This window comes from Xenopus laevis, chromosome 5L, assembly GCF_017654675.1.
Source record: "Xenopus laevis strain J_2021 chromosome 5L, Xenopus_laevis_v10.1, whole genome shotgun sequence".
NCBI classification, from domain to species: Eukaryota; Metazoa; Chordata; class Amphibia; order Anura; family Pipidae; genus Xenopus; species Xenopus laevis.
Genome location: NC_054379.1, coordinates 41,433,620 through 41,453,355, shown reverse-complemented (window position 1 = coordinate 41,453,355; position 19,736 = coordinate 41,433,620). Strand labels below are relative to the sequence as shown.

The 19,736-nt window shown below is 38.7% G+C and overlaps 1 protein-coding gene across 1 annotated transcript; it reads right to left on the bottom strand.

The window, feature by feature from the left end:
* Positions 1-3,259: 3,259 nt before the first annotated feature.
* LOC108716644 (centromere protein H) lies at positions 3,260-19,522 on the bottom strand. The gene is made up of 10 exons (XM_018262927.2): positions 19,433-19,522; positions 16,757-16,897; positions 13,746-13,801; positions 12,909-12,951; positions 9,410-9,481; positions 8,016-8,072; positions 5,679-5,742; positions 5,532-5,583; positions 4,141-4,298; positions 3,260-3,435 (listed from the first exon to the last, which is right to left on the bottom strand). Exons 1-10 carry the CDS (start codon positions 19,468-19,470, stop codon positions 3,346-3,348), a joined length of 771 nt encoding a protein of 256 aa, XP_018118416.1. The 5' UTR covers positions 19,471-19,522; the 3' UTR covers positions 3,260-3,345.
* Positions 19,523-19,736: the final 214 nt, after the last annotated feature.

Sequence of the window (19,736 nt, the reverse complement as noted above, 5' to 3'; positions counted from 1 at the left end):
TAACAAACGACCAATGTGAAAAAAGTTCCGGCACACTGCATTCTGTGAATTTTGTTTTTGTATTTTATAATTCCGAGTAAACATTCCATTTAGGGATGCACCGAATCCACTATTTTGGATTCGGCTGAACCACCGAATTGTTTGCGAAAGATTCGGGCAAATACCGAGATGGGAAGGGGAAAACTGTTTTTTTTCCTTCCTTGTTGCTTGACAAAAAGTCCCGCGATTTCCCTCCCCCATATGCAAATTAGGATTCAGTTCAACTGGGCAGAAAGATTGGGCCGAATCCTGCTGAAAGACAGAATCCCGAAACCAAATCCTGGATTCAGTGCATCCCGGATTCCATGCATGTTCTTTTGATTTTGAGATGTTATGGACCAAGTTTTCATTCCTTAAGGTGGCCATACACTGGCCGATAAAAGCTGCTGACAGACCGAGTGGGCAGCTTATTGGCCTGTGGATAGGGCCATCCGGCTTCCCCAATCGATATCTGGCCAAAAGTCGGTCAGATGCCGATCGGATGGAACTAAAAATCCCGACCGCCCGTTACCCATTGCTAGGATCTGATCGTTGGGCCCACGATCGGATCAGCCCGATATTGCCCACCTCAAGGTGGGCATATCGGGGAGAGATCCGCTTGTTTGGCGACATTGCCAAACGAGCAGATCTCTCCTTGTATGGCCACCTTTAATATTTGGGAAATCTGGGCCACCACTTCAATTTAGATCTTTTGATCTACAGAGTTATTCGGGGGGAGGTTGTCAGGAACAGTTCAGTGTAAAAATAAAAACTGGATAAATAGTCTATGCAAAATAAAAAATGTTTCGAAATATAGTTATAAAGGCTGGAGTGACTGGATGTGAGTTAGTCAGTGACTTGAAGGGGGACCACATGGTACATTTCTGTTCAGTGAGTTTGCAATTGATCCTCAGCATTCAGCTCAGATTCAAAAGCAAACAATTATGACCAATGTGGCCCCCTCAAGTCACTGATTGGTTACTGCCTGGTAACCAATCAGTGGAAACCAAGAGATCTGCAAAGCAGGAAGTAGTGTTCGGACTATTATTTACACATCCAGTCACTCCAGCTTTTATACATTACATTTTTGGCTAGCTAACTATATTAGAAACATTTTTTATTTTTCACAACCTATCTATTTACATAGTTTTTATTTTTACACTTAATTTCCTTTAAGTTTTAGGAATATCTCATAGCCAACAGTTTTAATATTTTGACTGTATGCAATTAATTACACCAGGGACAAGTGATGAGGATACCTGTAGTTCAGCAGGAGCCAGATAGACATGCACCATTGCGTTGGTAAGTTTTAATAGTATTTAACAATTGTATAGGATATATTTTTAATGCAGCACAACACTGCAACTGATTTTGCTCCAAAAGAAAATTTGTAGGCTGTGTCATGAACATTAATGCACTACCCTTCAACCATATCAACTGTACTTTTGCTTGTTAAAAAAAAAAAAACCTTACAAAAGTGAAAGTTATGTTCTGTAACAGTTCTCTTAAATTTAATGGAAGGCAAATGATGAATTAGACATGATGGGAGGAGAAATACATTTATTGTTCAAATGCTTTGACAGCAGATACAACCTTGTTACTTCTAGGTAGTTGGAATAAAGTATTTTTCAAAAATTAATCTGATTCTTTTTAAACTGCTGATAATCCTGTATAATATTATAATTTAAGTAATTTAGTCTTGAGGACCATAAAATAAGCCCTTTGTTGGTTGCAGTAGATTCTTCCAGTATGCAGAAGGGCATCCATTGAGATAAAGGAGGTTCCATCTTAAAGGAGAACTAAAGCCTAACTAAAGATGTAGCTAGAAATGTTGTATATTATGTTTTGTGCTTCTGTACCAGACCAAGGCAACCACAGCCCTTTAGCAGTAAAGATCTGTGTCTCCAAAGATGCCCCAGTAGCTCCCCATCTTCTTTTCTGCTGATTCACTGCACATACTCCATGGAGCTGTCACTTACTGAGCTTAGGGACTGACTCACAATATACAGTCCACATAGAATATAAATGTAACTATATAAGGCTGATTAGTAATTAATAGATAGTTACTATATGGCAGCACAGAAACCAGTGCAATTAGCATCAGACTTTAATTAGCCCTGTTGCATCAGTTTATTTTAAAGGCCAACCTCATTTTCTGCTTGATAGTTTGTGACAACCCCTAAGCTTAGCTTCTCAACAGCTGCTCAGAGCCCACTGAGCATGTGACTGTCGCAGACACTTTCCAAGATGGTGACCCCCTGTGACAAGTCTGGACCATTGCTGCTACTGAGAAGCTGAAATTTTAGTCACAAAAGGAGGCGAACACCAATTTGTGTTTTTTTTATTTATTTTTTTAATCCCCTGGCCACCAATGTATTTTAATATCCTATAGGCCCCTGCCACCAATGTTTATTTAAAAAAAATTCTTTGGGGCCCAATTTTTCTTTTTTGCCTGTAAGGGGTGTCCCTGGCACAATTTTTTTTTTTTTTGTTAAATATTCTTTGGGGCCCCAGTTTTTTTAACTTGTAAGGGGCACCAATGGTTTTTTTAAAAAAATTATTCAGTTTTTTTTTTTTAACTTATAAGGGGGCCCTGACCATCAATAGCTTTTTATAACGTGTGTGTGTGTTGCCTTTTTTAGCACTGATGTCTGTGTGATCTTTTAACTGTTGTATGGAGTGGGCGGGATCTGGGGTGGAGCTTGGGGGCTGGGCAGGGCCCCTTTATTTCTAATGGCGGCCCTGATAATGACAGCTCTGTGCTTCTTCCTTGGAAGTTTGTTCCTTGCACTACCAATATATGTTAGGGACAGGGGTCTTTACCCTCATGACTCCAACAAGGATATCATTTTCTCTGGGAATACAAGCAGTGAAACTCAAGGACAGAAAGATCTCAGAAGGGAGATCCTCATCTCTCAGCCCTGGTTGACTGCGGGAGATGGAGTACATTGCACTTAATCCCAAATAAAATATAATTGATCTTTATTGGAGGCAAAACAGTTCTGGGTTTAATTACGGTTTAAATTATTTGTTTTTTGAAAGAGAAATGACGGCACAGTCAATGGCTCTCATAATTCAAAGCTTTTTGGATAACCAATCCCATACCTGTATTAAATTCACTCTGAAGTTAATGGAGCTGTTTCAACACAACTGGCGCATATACAGTTTTGTGGTTTGCCGGAACTTCCAACCCACAAGAGGGTTTCATTGCAACATTTCAGTCACATAACAACAAAGCACAATCACTTTATACTTTTATTCGTTTCCAATAGTTCAGAGTTTACAGACAAAAATATTGTAGAAAAATATTTCAATATATACAGCTGGTCACTGAAAAGGAGACTCCTTCATCTTCAACAGCAGACATGTTAGATGTGGGTCTTGTGACCAATCTATGTGTGCGCTCAGAATGCACCTCTGCCAACCAAAACAGATATTACTGATGAATGCGGTGATATAGAGGTGACATCACCTGTAATTAAATTGGAAATCTCTACCTGGAAATACTTGCATGTTTAGATATGTGCCCATTCTAGGAGCAGGGATTCTAAACACTGGGGAGTGCCCAACATTTGGGCGACTGCTTAGGCGATCGAAGGGGTTGTTCACCCTTGAGCTAACTTTTAGTATGAGGTAGAGCCTGATATTCTGAGTCAACTAGCAATTGATTTTGTATTATTTGTGGTTTGAGTTATTTCATTTTATTCAGTCGCTCTACAGTTTGCCATTTCAGCTGTTTGCTAGGGTCCCAATTACCCTAGCAACCATGCATTTATTTGAGTAAGACACTGGAATAGGAGAGGGCCTGAATAGAAAGAGGAATAATCAGAAGTAGCAATAACAAATGTGACCCCCATTTGAATGCTGGAAAGTCAGAAGAAGACAGCAAATAATTATTAAAAAAATAAATAAATAAATAAATTGTTGCCTAAAACTGGCAATACTAGAATATACTAAATGTTAACTTAAAAAGTAAACCACCCCTTAAGGTGGTTAGGGAGAACTGGAAAGTGGGAGGGGCATGAATAATGGAAATAAAATCAAAAAAGCTCCAGGCAAGAGCAGCACTAGCCAGGCCTCACATTTCTGTAGCCGTTGTATTTTGGCTTGCTATATTCATACCTGGAAAATCTCTTGAATTATGATCACTTTGTTGGCAATGGTATCCATGTTTTCCTTTCCCACAACTTGGGTCTTCATTTCTATCTCTTGCAGTTTATTTTTCCTTTCTTCAGTTACTTTCACTTTTTTAAAGAGCTCTTGTTGCAAAACTCGTGTTTCTGTAAGCGGAGAAATCAGAACACAATTCGATTTCTAAGGCAACTGATTTTTAAGCAACCGAGTTCAAGGCACAATCATGGTGGTCTCTGTTGCAAATGCTCACACTCTGTATCAAAAATACAATTTGAAGGTCAACTGCCCCTTTAGCCATGTTTAGTCTGTATTTAATCTCCTCGGGTGAGGTATGCGGCCTGATCTTGCTGCATGTGAAGATCTGGCACTAGCTTGAGTCTCTTGCAACACAGGAAAGTTGGCTAGATTATGTCAAAACTGCGTTGCCATAAAAGAGAGCCAGGTCAAAGCAATACAACTTGGCCTGGTGCACAGGTCCGGACTGAGAATCAAAATAGGCCCTGGCATTTCAGGTACACAGAGGCCCAATCAGCCCATTAAATACCGACTTTGTATGGCAGCTTATAGCAGCCCCTCTGGCATTTGCCAGAACCCACAGTTCGGGCCTGCTGGTGCAGCACCAGCCTGCCTTTAGAACCCACAAATATCCCTCATAATAAAGATAGACCTCTCAGTCACCCACTTACTTTACTTCCCAGTCACTCACAATGAACTTGCGAAATTCGACCATCGAATTGAAATACTACGAATTCGAAGTTTGTTCACCGAATTTGGCAATCGTACGATCGAATTAACGGTTCGAACGATTTAAGCGTACCATCGAAGGGTTTTTATTAGATGTGTGAAGACTTTAAAAAGATTTGTAGAAGGTCCCCATAGGCTAACATAGCATTTCGGCAGGTTTAATTTGGCATAGTATTGAAGTCGAAGTTTTTGTAAAGACAGACTACTTAGATTATCGAACATTCGAACGATTTTTACTTCAAATCGAAGTTGAAGTAAATTTGAAGTTGGGGTATCCTATTCGATGGTCGAAGTATCCAAAAAATGACTTCGACCCTTAATAAATCTGCCTCTTAGTATGTTATAAGAAAGGCCAACTCTACAACAACTTTTCAATTGCTCTTTTCAATTCAATAGTTTTTAAATTATTTGCCTTCTTTTTCTGACTCTTTCAAGTTTTCAAATGGAGGTCACTGACCCCATCTGTAAAACAAAAGCTTTGTAAGGTTACATACATGTAAGGTAAATCTGACGTTTTGGTCCTTGAGTCAGATCTGGCACTAGCTTGCGTCCTTGAGAAAGGTCCTAATAAGAATACATGCAGAGGGCCTTGCCTTTGTCTAGCTGGGAGATGTAAAGAAATGGAGAATGCTTACCCATTCTGCTTCTGCGAACATCAGACAGCTTTTCCGCCAACATCCTGTTATTCTGAGAGGCAAGACACAATTATTACTAATCAGCTTCTGCTACATGACAAAGTAGAGCATATACATAGAGGATATTTAGTATTAGTAGTCACTTACTGACTGCACAGCCTGAATCGTCTTACAAACATCAACTGTATGACTGATCACTGCCAGTATGGAACTGAAAAAAAACAAAAAACTCTAGCCGAAACATCAGTTCTTTTCAATAAATAACCTTTTCATTCTTCAAGACCTAAGAGTGCGGACATTGTTATTTGATTATTCTATTTTTTTAGGACCGCACTCCGGAAAAGTAATTTGGTCAAAACAAAAATCACTTTGCATGGCGGAAGAAGAACACCTGCTACCTACTGTCAAATTTGGTGGAGGTTCCATCATGCTGTGGGGCTGTGTGGCTAGTTCAGGGACTGGGGCCCTTGTTAAAGTCGAGGGTCAGATGAATTCAACCCAATATCAACAAATTCTTCAGGATAATGTTCAAGCATCAGTCACAAAGTTGAAGTTACGCAGGGGTTGGATATTCCAACAAGACAATGACCCTAAACACACTTCGAAATCTACAAAAGCATTTATGCAGAGGGAGAAGTACAATATTGTGGAATGGCCGTCACGGTCCCCAGACTTGAATATCATCGAAACTCTATGGGATGATTTAAAGCAGACTGTCCATGCTCAGCAGCCATCAAATTTAACTGAACTGGAGAGATTTTGTATGGACATATGGTCAATAATACCACCATCCAGAATCCAGACACTCATCAAAGGCTATAGGAGGCGTCTAGAAGCTGTTACATTTGCAAAAGGAGGCTCAACTAAGTATTGATGTAATATCTCTGTTGGGGTTCCCAAATTTATGCACCTGTCTAATTTTGTTATGATGCATATTGCATATTTTCTGTTAAGCCAATAAACGATGTCACTGCTGAAATACTACTGTTTCCATAAGGCATGTTATATATTAAAAGGAAGCTCAGCCAATGATAAACATATATATATATACACACACACACACACAGTACATAGATATACACACAGAAACAGAAAGCCTATTTAAAACCAACAGAACATACTCATCTGAAGCAAAGTCTTAAATATGTACACAGTTATGTAGCCTAGCAGTTGCTTTCTTCCTCATAGAGCCTCCATGAAGGCGAATTTGTTGAATACCCCAATCGTCATCCAATGTAATGGATGTCTGCTACGCAACAATTCTGACAGAACATGCACCTTACAAAGGGTTTTGCTGGGCCCATTCTGGCAAAGATGAACTAGAGCTTCAACACTTCATTTTTGCTTCTGCTTCCTCTAGTAGCCATTAGTGAAAGCTAAATAACCTGAATAGTAGCCTGGTCCTTTTTTATAATTTCATCTGATCTGACACAATTCCTGTCAATAGTAGGAATGTGTTCATCATTTAATCATTTTTAACGTGTTTTTTTTTTTTTTAAAGTTTTCTTTTATTCAGCAAAAGGCAAATTGACATATCAGTACAAATCAAGTAGACACGTGTGATCAAAAATATACAGTCCACATATTATATGCCAGCAGGTATACCAATAAAACAGTACAGTCATCAAGGACAGGTTTGAAATAAAGCAATCACTGAACATTGGGGTTAGGATATACCTCAAGCCATCTCTCCCAGATTTTCTCAAATTTAGTTGAGGAGCCACGCGCTTCATAAGTGAGTTTAATAAGTGGTAAGGTGCGGTTGACCAAGGCAATCCAATACTGGACTGAGGGAGGTGCAGGCTGAAGCCAATGAAGTATGACGGCTTTTTTAGCATAGAACAGCAAAGTACGATACAAAATTCTAACGTGATTTTGTGGAACCATATCCTCCACTACTTCCAAAAGACAGGCTTCAGGAGAGAGGACTTGAGGCAGCTCCATGTCATCACTCAAACATTTAACCACCGCACGCCAAAACCGAGCAATCTTGGGGCAGGACCACAAAATATGTAAAAAATCTGCGGATTGGTCTTGGCATCTGGGACAGGCTGGAGATTTGTCGGGGAATATATTATGCAATCTGAGGGGTGTAAAATAATAGAGGTGGAGAACTTTAAAATTAATTAACCTATCCCTAGTAGAAATAAGAAAACTATAGCTAGAAGCAGTGGCTTCCTCCCAAATATCATCATTAATCACAGGTAGTATTGATTGCCATTTACGGCAGGCACATTTTTAACGTGTTTAATCTGTAGATAGATAACAGAATGAAACTCTCATAGCTAGGAGGGGGAGGGGTGCTAAATTAATGACAGGGCTGCCAATGGAAACCCTCCCGATTCTCTACAATCCTGTACAAGAAGATTAATTAAGCCCCTGCTGAATTTTTAGCATCTGTAGAACTGGCAAATCATTTGATGGAAAAAAGAAAAGCATACATGTAACAGTATAAGAAGTTCATGAGGTTGGCTATCCACTTACCTATTTTGTTCATGATCCTGTTGCAGGGAATTCAGTACAGCATTGAACGACTGCATTCTGGACAACAGAAATGGATAACATGAATTACAATAGATCAACACAAACCATTTGAATTCTAGAACCACTGGCAAGAGTAGAAATTAATTCTTCATTTACTAGAACTTTTTTGGTTTACAAAAATAGTTAAATAGAATATATTACAAGGGAAGCACAGTGATATTTAAATTTTTTAAAAATATGTTTTATGAAGGCATTGTTTAAATAGTAGAGTCCAGGCCTTCCCACAAATCCAGGCTTGATTCTTAAAAGTATAAAACACCCTATCACTGGCTATTCAAAGGAACTTCACTAATTCTTAGGCTGACTCTAAGCCAGAATTTTCAACCAATTCAAACCTTAAAATTTCGTAGGGATTATACTATGCAGCCCACTGGTGTAACTACCATACAGAAGACCCAGTGGCTGCGGGGAGGACCCAGGGAATAAGGGATTCTGCTGTATGGAATAACCTTCTTCAAGCCCCTTCTGCCTCCTAATTTTCCTAATTTTCACAAGCACAGGCAGTGGACAGCTTGGCGGGAGGTGCTGACACAGAGCACCAGGGCCGGGATTCTAAAGTTTTTTCTCGTGGGGGTGGCCCGGTTATGCCACTGATGCAGCCTATAGGTCTATCCTGCAAAACCTTGTACCAGACGTGTACATAGGGGTCTATTTATCACGCCGTGTAAAAAGTGGAGTGAAGCATTACCGGTGATGCCTGGAGCAACCAATGAGGACTTTGCTTTGCTGTTAAAATAAAATTGCTGATTGGTTGCTCTGGAACCTCACCAGTAATGCTTCTCTCACTTTTTAGACCCCCTAAACTACGCTGGACCCCCCAATAAAAAGATTTTTTCAGAAAATGATATATCTATCTACGGTCTGCTTTTCCTCCCCCCGTTACTAACACACTCTCACTGCGTCTGGACCCCCTGCAACCTTTGGGTCCGCTTCCTCTATAGTTTGCCCAAAGAAATGCTGCATCTTTGTATCTGGCTTGTATTTCCCGCTGTGCCCACAAATATAAATTATGACTTATGAAGGGTCAAACTATCCACAGTGCATCCAGTATAGTGTTTTTGGAGGCCATGTGAAATGTGTTTCCTTCTGAACGTTGGAGAAGTAGTTCATGCCGCCTTACAGGCCCTGATTTTGGGCTTGGGTGCCCCTAGGTCCTAGCACCTGGTTGCCTGACGAGTGCACAACCCCCCCTTCCCGCGTGCCGGATTGCTGGGGATTACGCATATAGGAGTATGCGTCCCCAGTGCTGCTTAGGTTGTGGCTGGGTGGCATGTCATCCCCTAAGATCTTGCCACCCTAGGCCCGGGCATTTCAAGAAACAAGGAATCGCTTACCGTGCAATGGCAATTTCCTTATTTTTCATGGAACAGATTTCAGCTTCTAAGGGCTGGAAGGCCATGCTTAGGCTAAAGAAAAGAAAGTAAGGTTTAACAGCCAACATATACTATTTTTTTTAGGAGTAATTTGCATCCATCGACTGTGGAGCACTATACCATATTAAATACAGGGTGAAAAGTGCGGTTACATTAGTCTGATCAGCTAATTATTAGACACAACTGGGTGTATTAACAAAAAAAAATGTGGATGATTTAAGTACAAGTCTAAACCACTGGAAACTGATGTTTAACTGTTAGCACTGTGCACGTGGTCCAGAAAATATATACAAACAACACTAAAACGAAATTCCAAAAAAAACTCGAATTGCTTGAGTTTTTGGGCAAACCCCTCCTAAAAATATACTTGATTACAAAGGCTATTAACATCTTCAAATGTTCAAGGGACCTCTGCCATTGACTCCTACATGATCTTGACAGGTTTTAGATGGTGCATTTTTGGATTCGAGCTACAGAATTTCCAGGGTCGGGGTATAATAAATTTTAGTGTTTTTTGTTAAAGGACAAGGAAAGGCAATTATAAAATCCCATTTTTACTTTCTTTAATGAAAAAGAAACCTATCTCCAATATACTTTAATTAAAAAATGTGTACCATTTTTATAAAAAACCTGACTGTATGAGTGAAATTCTCCCTTCATTTACTGCTGTGGATAGGAATTGTCAGATGGTCCCTAACTACTGAGCAGGGAAGCAGCCCAGACCACATTGAGCATGTGCGGGGTCAGGAAAAGATGTTTAACAAAGTTACAAGATGACAGCCCCCTGTGGCAAACTTTAAAAGCATAAATCATTTGTTTGATTAGGCTTGTGGTGCAGTAAGTTCATGCTTATGTTTAGTATACAAAATACAGCATTTCTAGCCTTATTCTATTTTAGACTTTCCTTGTCCTTTAATCCAATTTTTTACTCCAAAATAACCTTGAAAACTCAAAATATTTTCATGGAAAACAACTCTAACCTTAATAAATTTGCCCCTAATTGTACACATAACATACCAATTCAAAACAATAGGTAAGTCAAATTTAAGTATGGTTGTCCATTCAAATTAATTGACTCTTGATACCATTGTAGCTTAACAATGGGCAGATTTATCAAGGGTCAAAGTGAAAGAGAATTTTGAATTGTTTTAGTTTTTTATGGCCAAAACTGTCAGAATAGGGAATTAAAATCCAATTCAAGTTTTTTTTAAATTAGATTTGAGATTTATCATACACTGGGCCTTTAAGAACTATTCGCCACCTAAAACCTGACGAATTGCTGTTTTAGTCAATGGAAGACACCTAGGAACAATTTGGAGTGGTTTACAGCCTTCATGACTTTCAAAAAACTCGAATCGAGTTTTTAAAATATGAATTGAATTCTATCCATGTTTTCGGGTTGATCCTATTCACCCAAGTTTTGAAAATTCAATTTATTTTTAAATAAAATATCGATTGGTTGAATTCAGAGTTCATGGGAGTTTGAAAAAAAAAAAAAAAAACTACTCCCATGAATTCGAAATTTGACCCTTGATAAATATTCCCCCAAGTGTTTGTAGTAGCCCTTTCCCTGCTGAAGACCGGAGAAAGGCAACATGCTTTTGCTGAAGGGCACTTAACCTGGCAAAACACTAGCAGGTAAAGCTTTTAAGCAACAGAAAGCGGAGAGAGGAACATTTTAAAGGTAGAACCTCAATCTAAAGCAATTCTAAAATAGTCCTGCAGCACAAGAGTCAATGCCAAGAAAAAAAATAAATAAATAAAAAAAGGAATTAAAAAAAAAAAAAAAGTGGTGAGAAAATCGTGTATCATGGTAGTTATTCATATTTACCAGACCTTGTCAGTCAGCTCAACAAAAATTGTAATTGGTTATGGAAATGTGTGTGGCAGGTCCGGACTGGGAATCAAAATAGGCCTTGGCATTTCAGGTACACAGAGGCCCAATCAGCCCACACAGAGGCCCAAACAGCCCCCACCAACCCACTAAATACTGACTTTCTATGGCACCTTATAGCAGCCCCTCTAGCATTTCCCAGAACCCACAGATTGCCAGTCCAGCCCTGTGTGTGCCCTATCAAGACTTTAACAGCAGCCCCCACCAAGACCACCACCAGAAATCACAGGGCCCTGTATGACAACATTTTCTGGGCCTCCTGGGCCCTACCCACCCCACCAGACAAGAGCGTTAAAAACCCATTGGTGGCCAGGGTCCCCCTACAAGGTTAAAATAAATAAACTGTATAAAACTATATTTAGTTAGGCAAAAATGTAATGTATAAAGGCTGGAGTGACTGGATGTATAACATAATAGCAAGAACACTACTTCCTGCTTTGCAGCTCTCTTGGTTACCAGGCAGTAACTGATCAGGGACTTGAGGGGGGGGGCACATGGGTCATATCTGTTGCTTTTGAATCTGAGCTGAATACTGAGGATCAGTTGCAAACTTACTGAACAGTTATGTCCCATGTGGCCCCCCCCCTTCAAGTCGCTGACTAACTCAGAGTTATAGAGCTGAAAAGCAGGAAGTAGTGTCCTGGCTATTATGTTAGACATCCAGTCACTCCAGCCTTTATACATTACATTTTTGCCTAACTTACTATATTTTATGCACAGCCTATTTACCCAGTTTTTATTTTTACACTGAACGGTTCCTTAAAGTTCAGCATGTGATCTTCATTATCCTCAGCGATGGCAGCTTCTTTGGCGGCTTTGGTTCCTTTGGCGATGCCTTGCTTTAATTCAAGGGGGTCCCCTGGCTAATCCAGGAAGTGCAGCACAGCAAGGCCCCATTTAAAATTAAATCTGCCAGGCCCAGGCTGACTGTCGGCCCTGCTCCTCGCTACATATTAACTATTTTATATTATTACTTTATATAGGGAATAAAGTTCCCCTAATGTATGTTTCATGAACACATAATAAAGGGTTGCATCAACATTTCAATGCTATTCAAATACTAGTTAATGAAAATTTGGCGGAAGGGGGTTGAGTGCCTCTATGCTGGTTATTAATCTCAGACTACTAATATCCATATCTTTTACAATAGGGGCCCCCCTTTTTAATAACAATAATAATTAATAAGCGAGTTTCACAAATTAGATCACTAAAAACAAATGATAATTTAACAAACACCATATAGAAGGATCTACACTGCAGGATATTTTTGTCTCTTGTGTATTATATAAACTATATTAGAGCTTCTGCACAGACTTTTTTTAAAAAATTTTATTAGTGCAGGGAATAGTACATTTTAAATGTAAAGAAACCCCTTTCGTTGTGTTAGTGGCCTTCAAATACCCATCCTGTATAGCTTATTTGGATATACGATAATGCAGACTGAACTGGGCAGCTGTTATGTTTTGGTAGCCGAGGATGAGTAGAGTATAACAGTGCTTTATTAGGAGGTTCATGCAGCCATTAGACAACAGACAGCTATGTTTATTTTTAAGCAATGTGACTTACCTTATATTGAGAGGACCATCAGCAATTTCTTTGGGGAGTCCTCCTAAATACACAAAAAATTAGGTAGATCGTACAAGATGCATTAATATACTCTCACATTAACACTATATAATCATTTTGTAACATTATATGATATATTACATGATATATTATACAAGTATGGGACCAAGTATCCAGAACACTGAGGACCTGGTGTTTTCCAGATAAGGGGTCTTTCTGTAGTTTGGATTTCCATAACTTAGTCTACAAAAAAAAAAAAATCTAAGCATTAATTATATATATCATCATTTTTAGATCTTCATTGGGATCAATCGATTTTATAATTACAGGTAAATGAATTTCAACATTTTGAATTATTAGATTATAATGGAGTCCATGGGAGATGACTTCTCGTAATGCAGGACTTTCTGGATAACAGGATAATGGATCCCATACCTGTAAGCAGTTTGTAATGCATACTACTTTACTGTGCACACGGGTAAGGTATTGAGCAACTTTCAATCATGAATTCAGTTAAAATTTTAAATATTTTATGAATATGTTTTTTTAAGTTATTTGTAAAGGTAAGTGCTATTTAAAGTATCAGTCTGTTTATATTCTATGCTCTCCGGTGGCACACTGGAGCTGTGCTTGGGGAGAACCAACTTCTGCTGTTTGTTTCAAGAGTCAGAAACCGAAAACAGAAGAAATAAGCAAATATGGTTTGCAACTGTAATAACATTTTACAACTTGAAAACCATTAAAAAATACTAACCTACTGTGCATTGGAAAGTTGCTTATTAGCATTTTTTTCATTATGAAGAAACCCATACTATCCCCACAATAAGAACAACATACTTATTTGCAGATCTGTCTTCATATCAGTTAATTGCTGTTTGATCTGGTTTCTTAAACTGCAAAGGAAGGAAAAAGATAAACAATGCAAAAATGTTTCATTATTGTAGCCTGTGATTAAAGTAGAAGGAAAGTCATCTTGCACTTAGGGGTGCAAAATGTTTGGCACCCCCAAGTGTTGTATTTACTCCTATCAGGCGAAAACTGCACTGGCCCGGGGTTATACCAGTGAGCACCACAGAGCGATCCTCTTCCGGCTTCTTCTTTCTTCAAATTTCCCGGGGCAAGCGCATGCGCAGTTGAACGAAATAACCGACTTTTTAGTTCAGCTTTTTGTTCTACTGCGCAGCAAGAGGAAGCCCGGAGAGGATCGCTCTGTGGTGCTCACTGGGCTAGTGCAGTTTTCTGCCGGGGTTTCAGGTAAGTAAATATATTCACTTGGGGGAGCCCAACATTTGGCACACCCAACTGCACGAAGACTTTCCTTCTCCTTTAAAGGGGGGTTCACCCAACTTTTAGCAAGTTATACAATGACTAATTCTTCATTTTTTTTTTTTATAGTCTTAATCTAAATGTGAACAACCCCTTTAATCTCCAGTAGCATAATTACAGATCATAAGTGCTAGTTACGGTTTAAAAGCGGTGGAATTTGACCATTAGTAATGTGGCCATAAAGAACGTGCACCCTTTATCCACTCTAGAGAGTTTGGCTTAAGGTCTACAGATAAGTCAGTTCCTGAAACATTACTACTCCTTTATTGGTATGCTCTTTGCAACTGGTCGCACTTTAAAGAAGAATGTATTTTTTCGAAAAGGTCCACTCTCTGTATAAACTCAGTAAGCTAGGCCAACAAACGTCTAAATAGTTAAATTGCAGCACATTTCTCCACAGAAGCAGACAAATCCTAGGAATTGGAGAGTGAGTTCTGTTAGCTCTGCACAATCAGTGGGGAGAAGCAAATTTTATAGGATAGAGAGCTTTTAATATAATAAATTAGCAATCCCTGTTATGCAGTCTTAACGTTTCAGGATGCACCAAAAATTCATCAGTTAGTGAATTGGATCAGCTATAAATCCTTGGTAATCACGGGTTGACTTTGGTTACTCCAACATTGGTCGTTATGCACCAGGTCAAGTGACAATCCAGTATCACTTAAAAACCAAGAATGTTGCATTTTCCAGCAAAACAAGCTTGTCAATACAGTGCATAATGTTTATTCCCTTGGATTTTGAATGGACGAATATCTAAAAAAAAAAAAAAAAAAAAAATTCTGCGTCCCAGAGAGCAAGAAAGCCTTAAAGGGGTGGTTCACATTTAAGGTAACTTTTATTATGTTATAGAATGGCCAATTATAAGCAACTTTTCAATTGGTTTTCATTATCTATTTTTTATTTTTAGTTATTTGCCTTTTGCTTCTGACTCTTTGCAGCTTTCAAATGGGCGTCGCTGACCCGTTCTTCAAAGCAAACGCTCTGTACGGCTACAAATGTATTGTTACTTTTTATTACTCATCTTTCCCCGAGTACCTTTCTGATTTTGCAATACCTACAATGTGCTTCCCGTTGAAACAATTATCCGAAACCAGAATTTATCTGTACATTGTAAAATCATCCTATAAATAAGTGCAAATCAAAATCTTTGTTTAATCCTACAGGACTCAAGGACCTCAGTCTGTGTATCCACTGTTCCTCTCCCTTTTTTCAAAATCATAGTCCGATCCCCTCCTGTACGAGGTTGTGGAATATGTTGTATATGTCTATAACAGGACCGCCAAAGGTATTACCTGTCAAGACATAACATTGTGCACAACCCCTACAACAGAACATTCCATCCCAGGGGGGACCAAAGAAGGAGTATTGTCTTGGAGAGGGATTGATGTCTGCCCGTACCAGTTTTTTGCCTACAGTGCACCCCTTTCTATAAGACATCGTGGGCGGTTGCTTGAAATCTTCCACTGTAGGATATGCATCTTTCAATAAATGCCAGTGTTTTGCATAACATATGTCAAAACTTTTTCACTTTGAGCATAATATTGGCCTACAAATTTATACGTTGTTTCTCACTTTTATTTCCAAGTTTGTTTGTATCTTATGTTGTGTTATATACGATATATGACAGCCACTATACTATATATTGTAAGGTCCATAATAATGCTTGTATACAAATATTTGTGATTTGCCAATAGATTATCTGCCAACCGACAAAATGGCTTTTAGCCCATGTAGTACATGGAAGTCTCCATGTTGCTGACGTCTAAGACAGAATGACGTTATCTGCATCACGCGGTCAGTCATTGATGACGTTGACTCGGCCGTATGTAGATGCACAACAACGAGATAATTTCTCTGCACAGATGAGTATATACCCAATCTGTTTGCGGACATCTTTTACAAAGCAACAGTAAATGCTACTTTGCTGGATTGGATATAAAATTAAGTATATATATATATATATATATATATATATATATATATATATATATATATATATATATATATATATATATATATATATATATAGTGAATAAAGTACCCCCTCTTGTAAAATATAAGGATATTATAAGTTACCAAGGTTATTATTATAAGTTACCATATTAAAACATGAGGCCAAAGGCCAGTCATGGAACTCCAAGGTAACTACTAATATCCTCATATTTTGCAACTGGGGGTACTTTATTTACTGTAATACACAAGTTTCAGTGACAGAAATAATATCAGAACCCACCGTTTATAACGGATGACATCAGAACTCACCGTTTATAAGGATATAATTTACAGCATTCATGGCATAATATTATATATATATATATATATATATATATATATATATATATATATATATATATATATATATATATATATATATATATATATATATACACACACACACACTCATCTGTACAGAGAAAGTATCTCATGGTTGTATAATTTACACAGATATTGGGATAAAGGAGCACTAACCAAACAAGCAATTTTAGTGAATGAGAGCAATACTACATTTTATAGAACCTAACTCGATTATCTGCCCACAGGTACTGATTGGTGCGATAGAGTCATGTGTTTCTTCTTTGTCTTCATGTGCATTGCTTATAGTGCTTTGCAAACAGTTTGCACTTAAATCCCGAAGCCTTGTGAATATGCGAGGAGGCCCCTCCCTGCAAATAATAAATCAAACCTTTATTATGTACAGACACTAAAATAATTGCTAATCTGTAATTCTTAAAAAATTAACATTCATAATCAGTATAAGCAGGCATTGTTTTGAAAAAAACAGGGGTTGTTCACTTTGAGATAACTTAATATGATTTAGACAGAATGATATTTTGAGGCAGTTTGCAATTAATTTTCAATTAATTAAGGTTTTTCAGAGTCTGGGAGTGGGTCTAGAACATGCAGTTACCCACAAAAAAGCAGGTAAGATTTGAAGATGCGGGTCTGGGGTTAAGCATCTTACCTATATTCTTATCTCTATTCTACTGCCCCCGCCCACTTCTGATGACATCACTTCCAGTTTGCAGCAACAGCACTTCCTTTTTAATGGTGGTCAGCAGTGTCAGACTGGCCCACCGTGATATCAGGAAAACTCCCGGTGGGCCTAGGTGTCAGTGGGCCCTTCTGCTTCTAAAGATTTGGCCTATTTCATTGCAATTAACCGTTTCTATGAGAACAATGAGGCTAAATAGATGGAAAAATAGATTCTAGTATGTACAAACGCAGGTTGAGACGCAACATGCTGCATATTTCCTGCGTTCATCGCCTACACGCGCCTGTGCGAGTACAGCCCCATTGAAAAGAACTTAATGCGTCTATTCCAGCGCTCCCCTGCGGCTGAACGCAGAAAAACGGAACGCAGGAGAGCGGAGCTTCAACCGCTCGTCAGTAAGAGCCCTTAGAACTTTATTTTCTTTCATTATACAAAACAGTTTTGGGTAAAGGTCCCCTTTAATTAAGACAACATTTCCTTACCCATATACGGCTTATTAAAATGAAGAAATGATTCCAATATTTAAAAAGGAGTTGTTCACCTTTCAGTTAACTTATTATGACGTAGAAAGAGGATGGTAAATGTATAGTAATAGATTTGTAGCCTTACAGAACATTTGTTTTCAGATGGGGTCAGTGACCCCCATTTGAAAGAGTCAGACAACAAATTAAAAAAAAATAAAAAAAATAATGAAGGCAAAATGAAAAAGTTGCTTAGAATTGGCCATTCTAGAACATACTAAAAGGTAACTTACAGGCAAACCACTGCTTTAAATTTAGGGATGCACCGAATCCAGGATTCGGTTCGGGATTCGGCCAGGATTTGGCCTTTTTCAGCAGGATTCGGATTCGGCCGAATCCTTCTGCCAGGCCGAACCGAATCCTAATTTGCATATGCAAATTAGGGGCAGGGAGGGAAATCACTTGACTTTTTGTCAGAAAACAAGGAAGTAAAACATTTTCCCCCTTCCCATCCCTAATTTGCATATGCAAATTAGGGTTCGGTATTCGGCCGAATCTTTCACGAATGATTCGGGAGTTCGGCCGAATCCAATATAGTGGATTCGGTGCATCCCTATTTAAATTTCTTATCAAACTGTTTAAGGGAATGAGTGCTGCATCAGTAATTAAAAAGCATTAGTTTAATGTCACACACGGGCCAGTCCCCCATCCCGATCATACTAAAAGAAAAAAAGTTTTTTTTATGTGCTGTGCAGCGCCATTTGCGCATGGCACCTTTTACTGAGGAGCGGCGCCTACACGCAGGCGCACCGAGCAGCGCCTTCGTGCAAGCGTGCTCGGTGCGTCATAGTAGGGAGGCAGGGGGGTCGGAGGGGGCCCTGGACATTAGTCTTGGTAGGCCCTGGGCTCCCCAGTCCGACCCCATTTACCCGGCCTATTTTTCTACTCTTAAAGGAAAACTATACTCCCAAAATGAATACTTATGCAACAGATAGTTTACGTCATATTAAAGAATCTTACCAAATTGAAATATATATTTTAATAAATCTTGCCCCTTTCCATCTCTTGCCTTGAACCACCATTTTATGATGGTCTGTGTGCTGCCTCAGAGATCACCTGATCAGAAATACTGCAGCTCTAACTGTAACAGAAATACTGCAGCTCTAATTAACAGGAAGAAGTGTGGAAGCAAAAGACAATGCGGTCTGTTAATTGGCTCATGTGACCTAACAAGTATAGTTTGTTGGTATGTTTGTGTGCACAGTGAATCATATGATCCCAGGAGGCGGCCCTTATATTTTAAAATGGCAATTTTCTATTTTGGATTACCCAATGGCACATCCTACTAAAAAAGTATATTATAAAAATGTTTATTTACATGAAGCAGGGGTTTACATGAGCCGTTTTTTTTTTTTTATAGAGAACTACATTGTTTGGGGAGTATAGTTTTCCTTTAACATTTGGGAGTAACTTCCTTGAATTCCTCCCTCAGTTTCTTCAAAAACAAACTCAGACTATTTGGAGCACTTGCATTCCCACCCACTTAGATTGCAAGCTCTACAGACAGATGGCAAACCCTAAATCTAAAGAATGATCATATAAAATTAAAGAAAATAAAGCCTTAAGCAATTCTGCTTGGAAGTTTCAGATAATCGTCATTGAACAAAGCATGGATTTGGAAAACCAAATGAAACAAATCCAAATGGACTCTTGAACACACCCCTGACAATCTAATCCCTGCTGACCTTTCCTTTCTTTGGGATGCCTTTTTCCTAGACGTCATGGTGAAAGCAAGTAAACCACGACTCTGTCTGCACCAGTGCACTTTATACACACACAGCCCATCCTACCCAATAAAATCAAGCTTGCTTGTTACCAACAGGTATTTAGCCAATTATCATGTTAAATGTGTTATTGGGACGACTACACATGGTAAATAAATTATACTTTGACATGTTCTTAAACAAATAAACTAAGGGACCTATGGCAATTACCAAAGTGAATAGCTCATTACAAATTATTTGATGTCAGTAATCCATGGCTGTATAG

Coding starts and splice junctions, on each gene's coding strand:
- LOC108716644 (XM_018262927.2), bottom strand. CDS start 19,470: ATGACGTCTAGGAAAAAGGCATCCCAAAGAAAGGAAAG. Junction 13,802..16,756: donor ACCTGTGGGCAGATAATCGA/GTTAGGTTCTAT, acceptor CTTCCTTTGCAG/TTTAAGAAACCAGATCAAAC. Junction 5,743..8,015: donor CAGGATCATGAACAAAATAG/GTAAGTGGATAG, acceptor GTTTTTTTTCAG/TTCCATACTGGCAGTGATCA.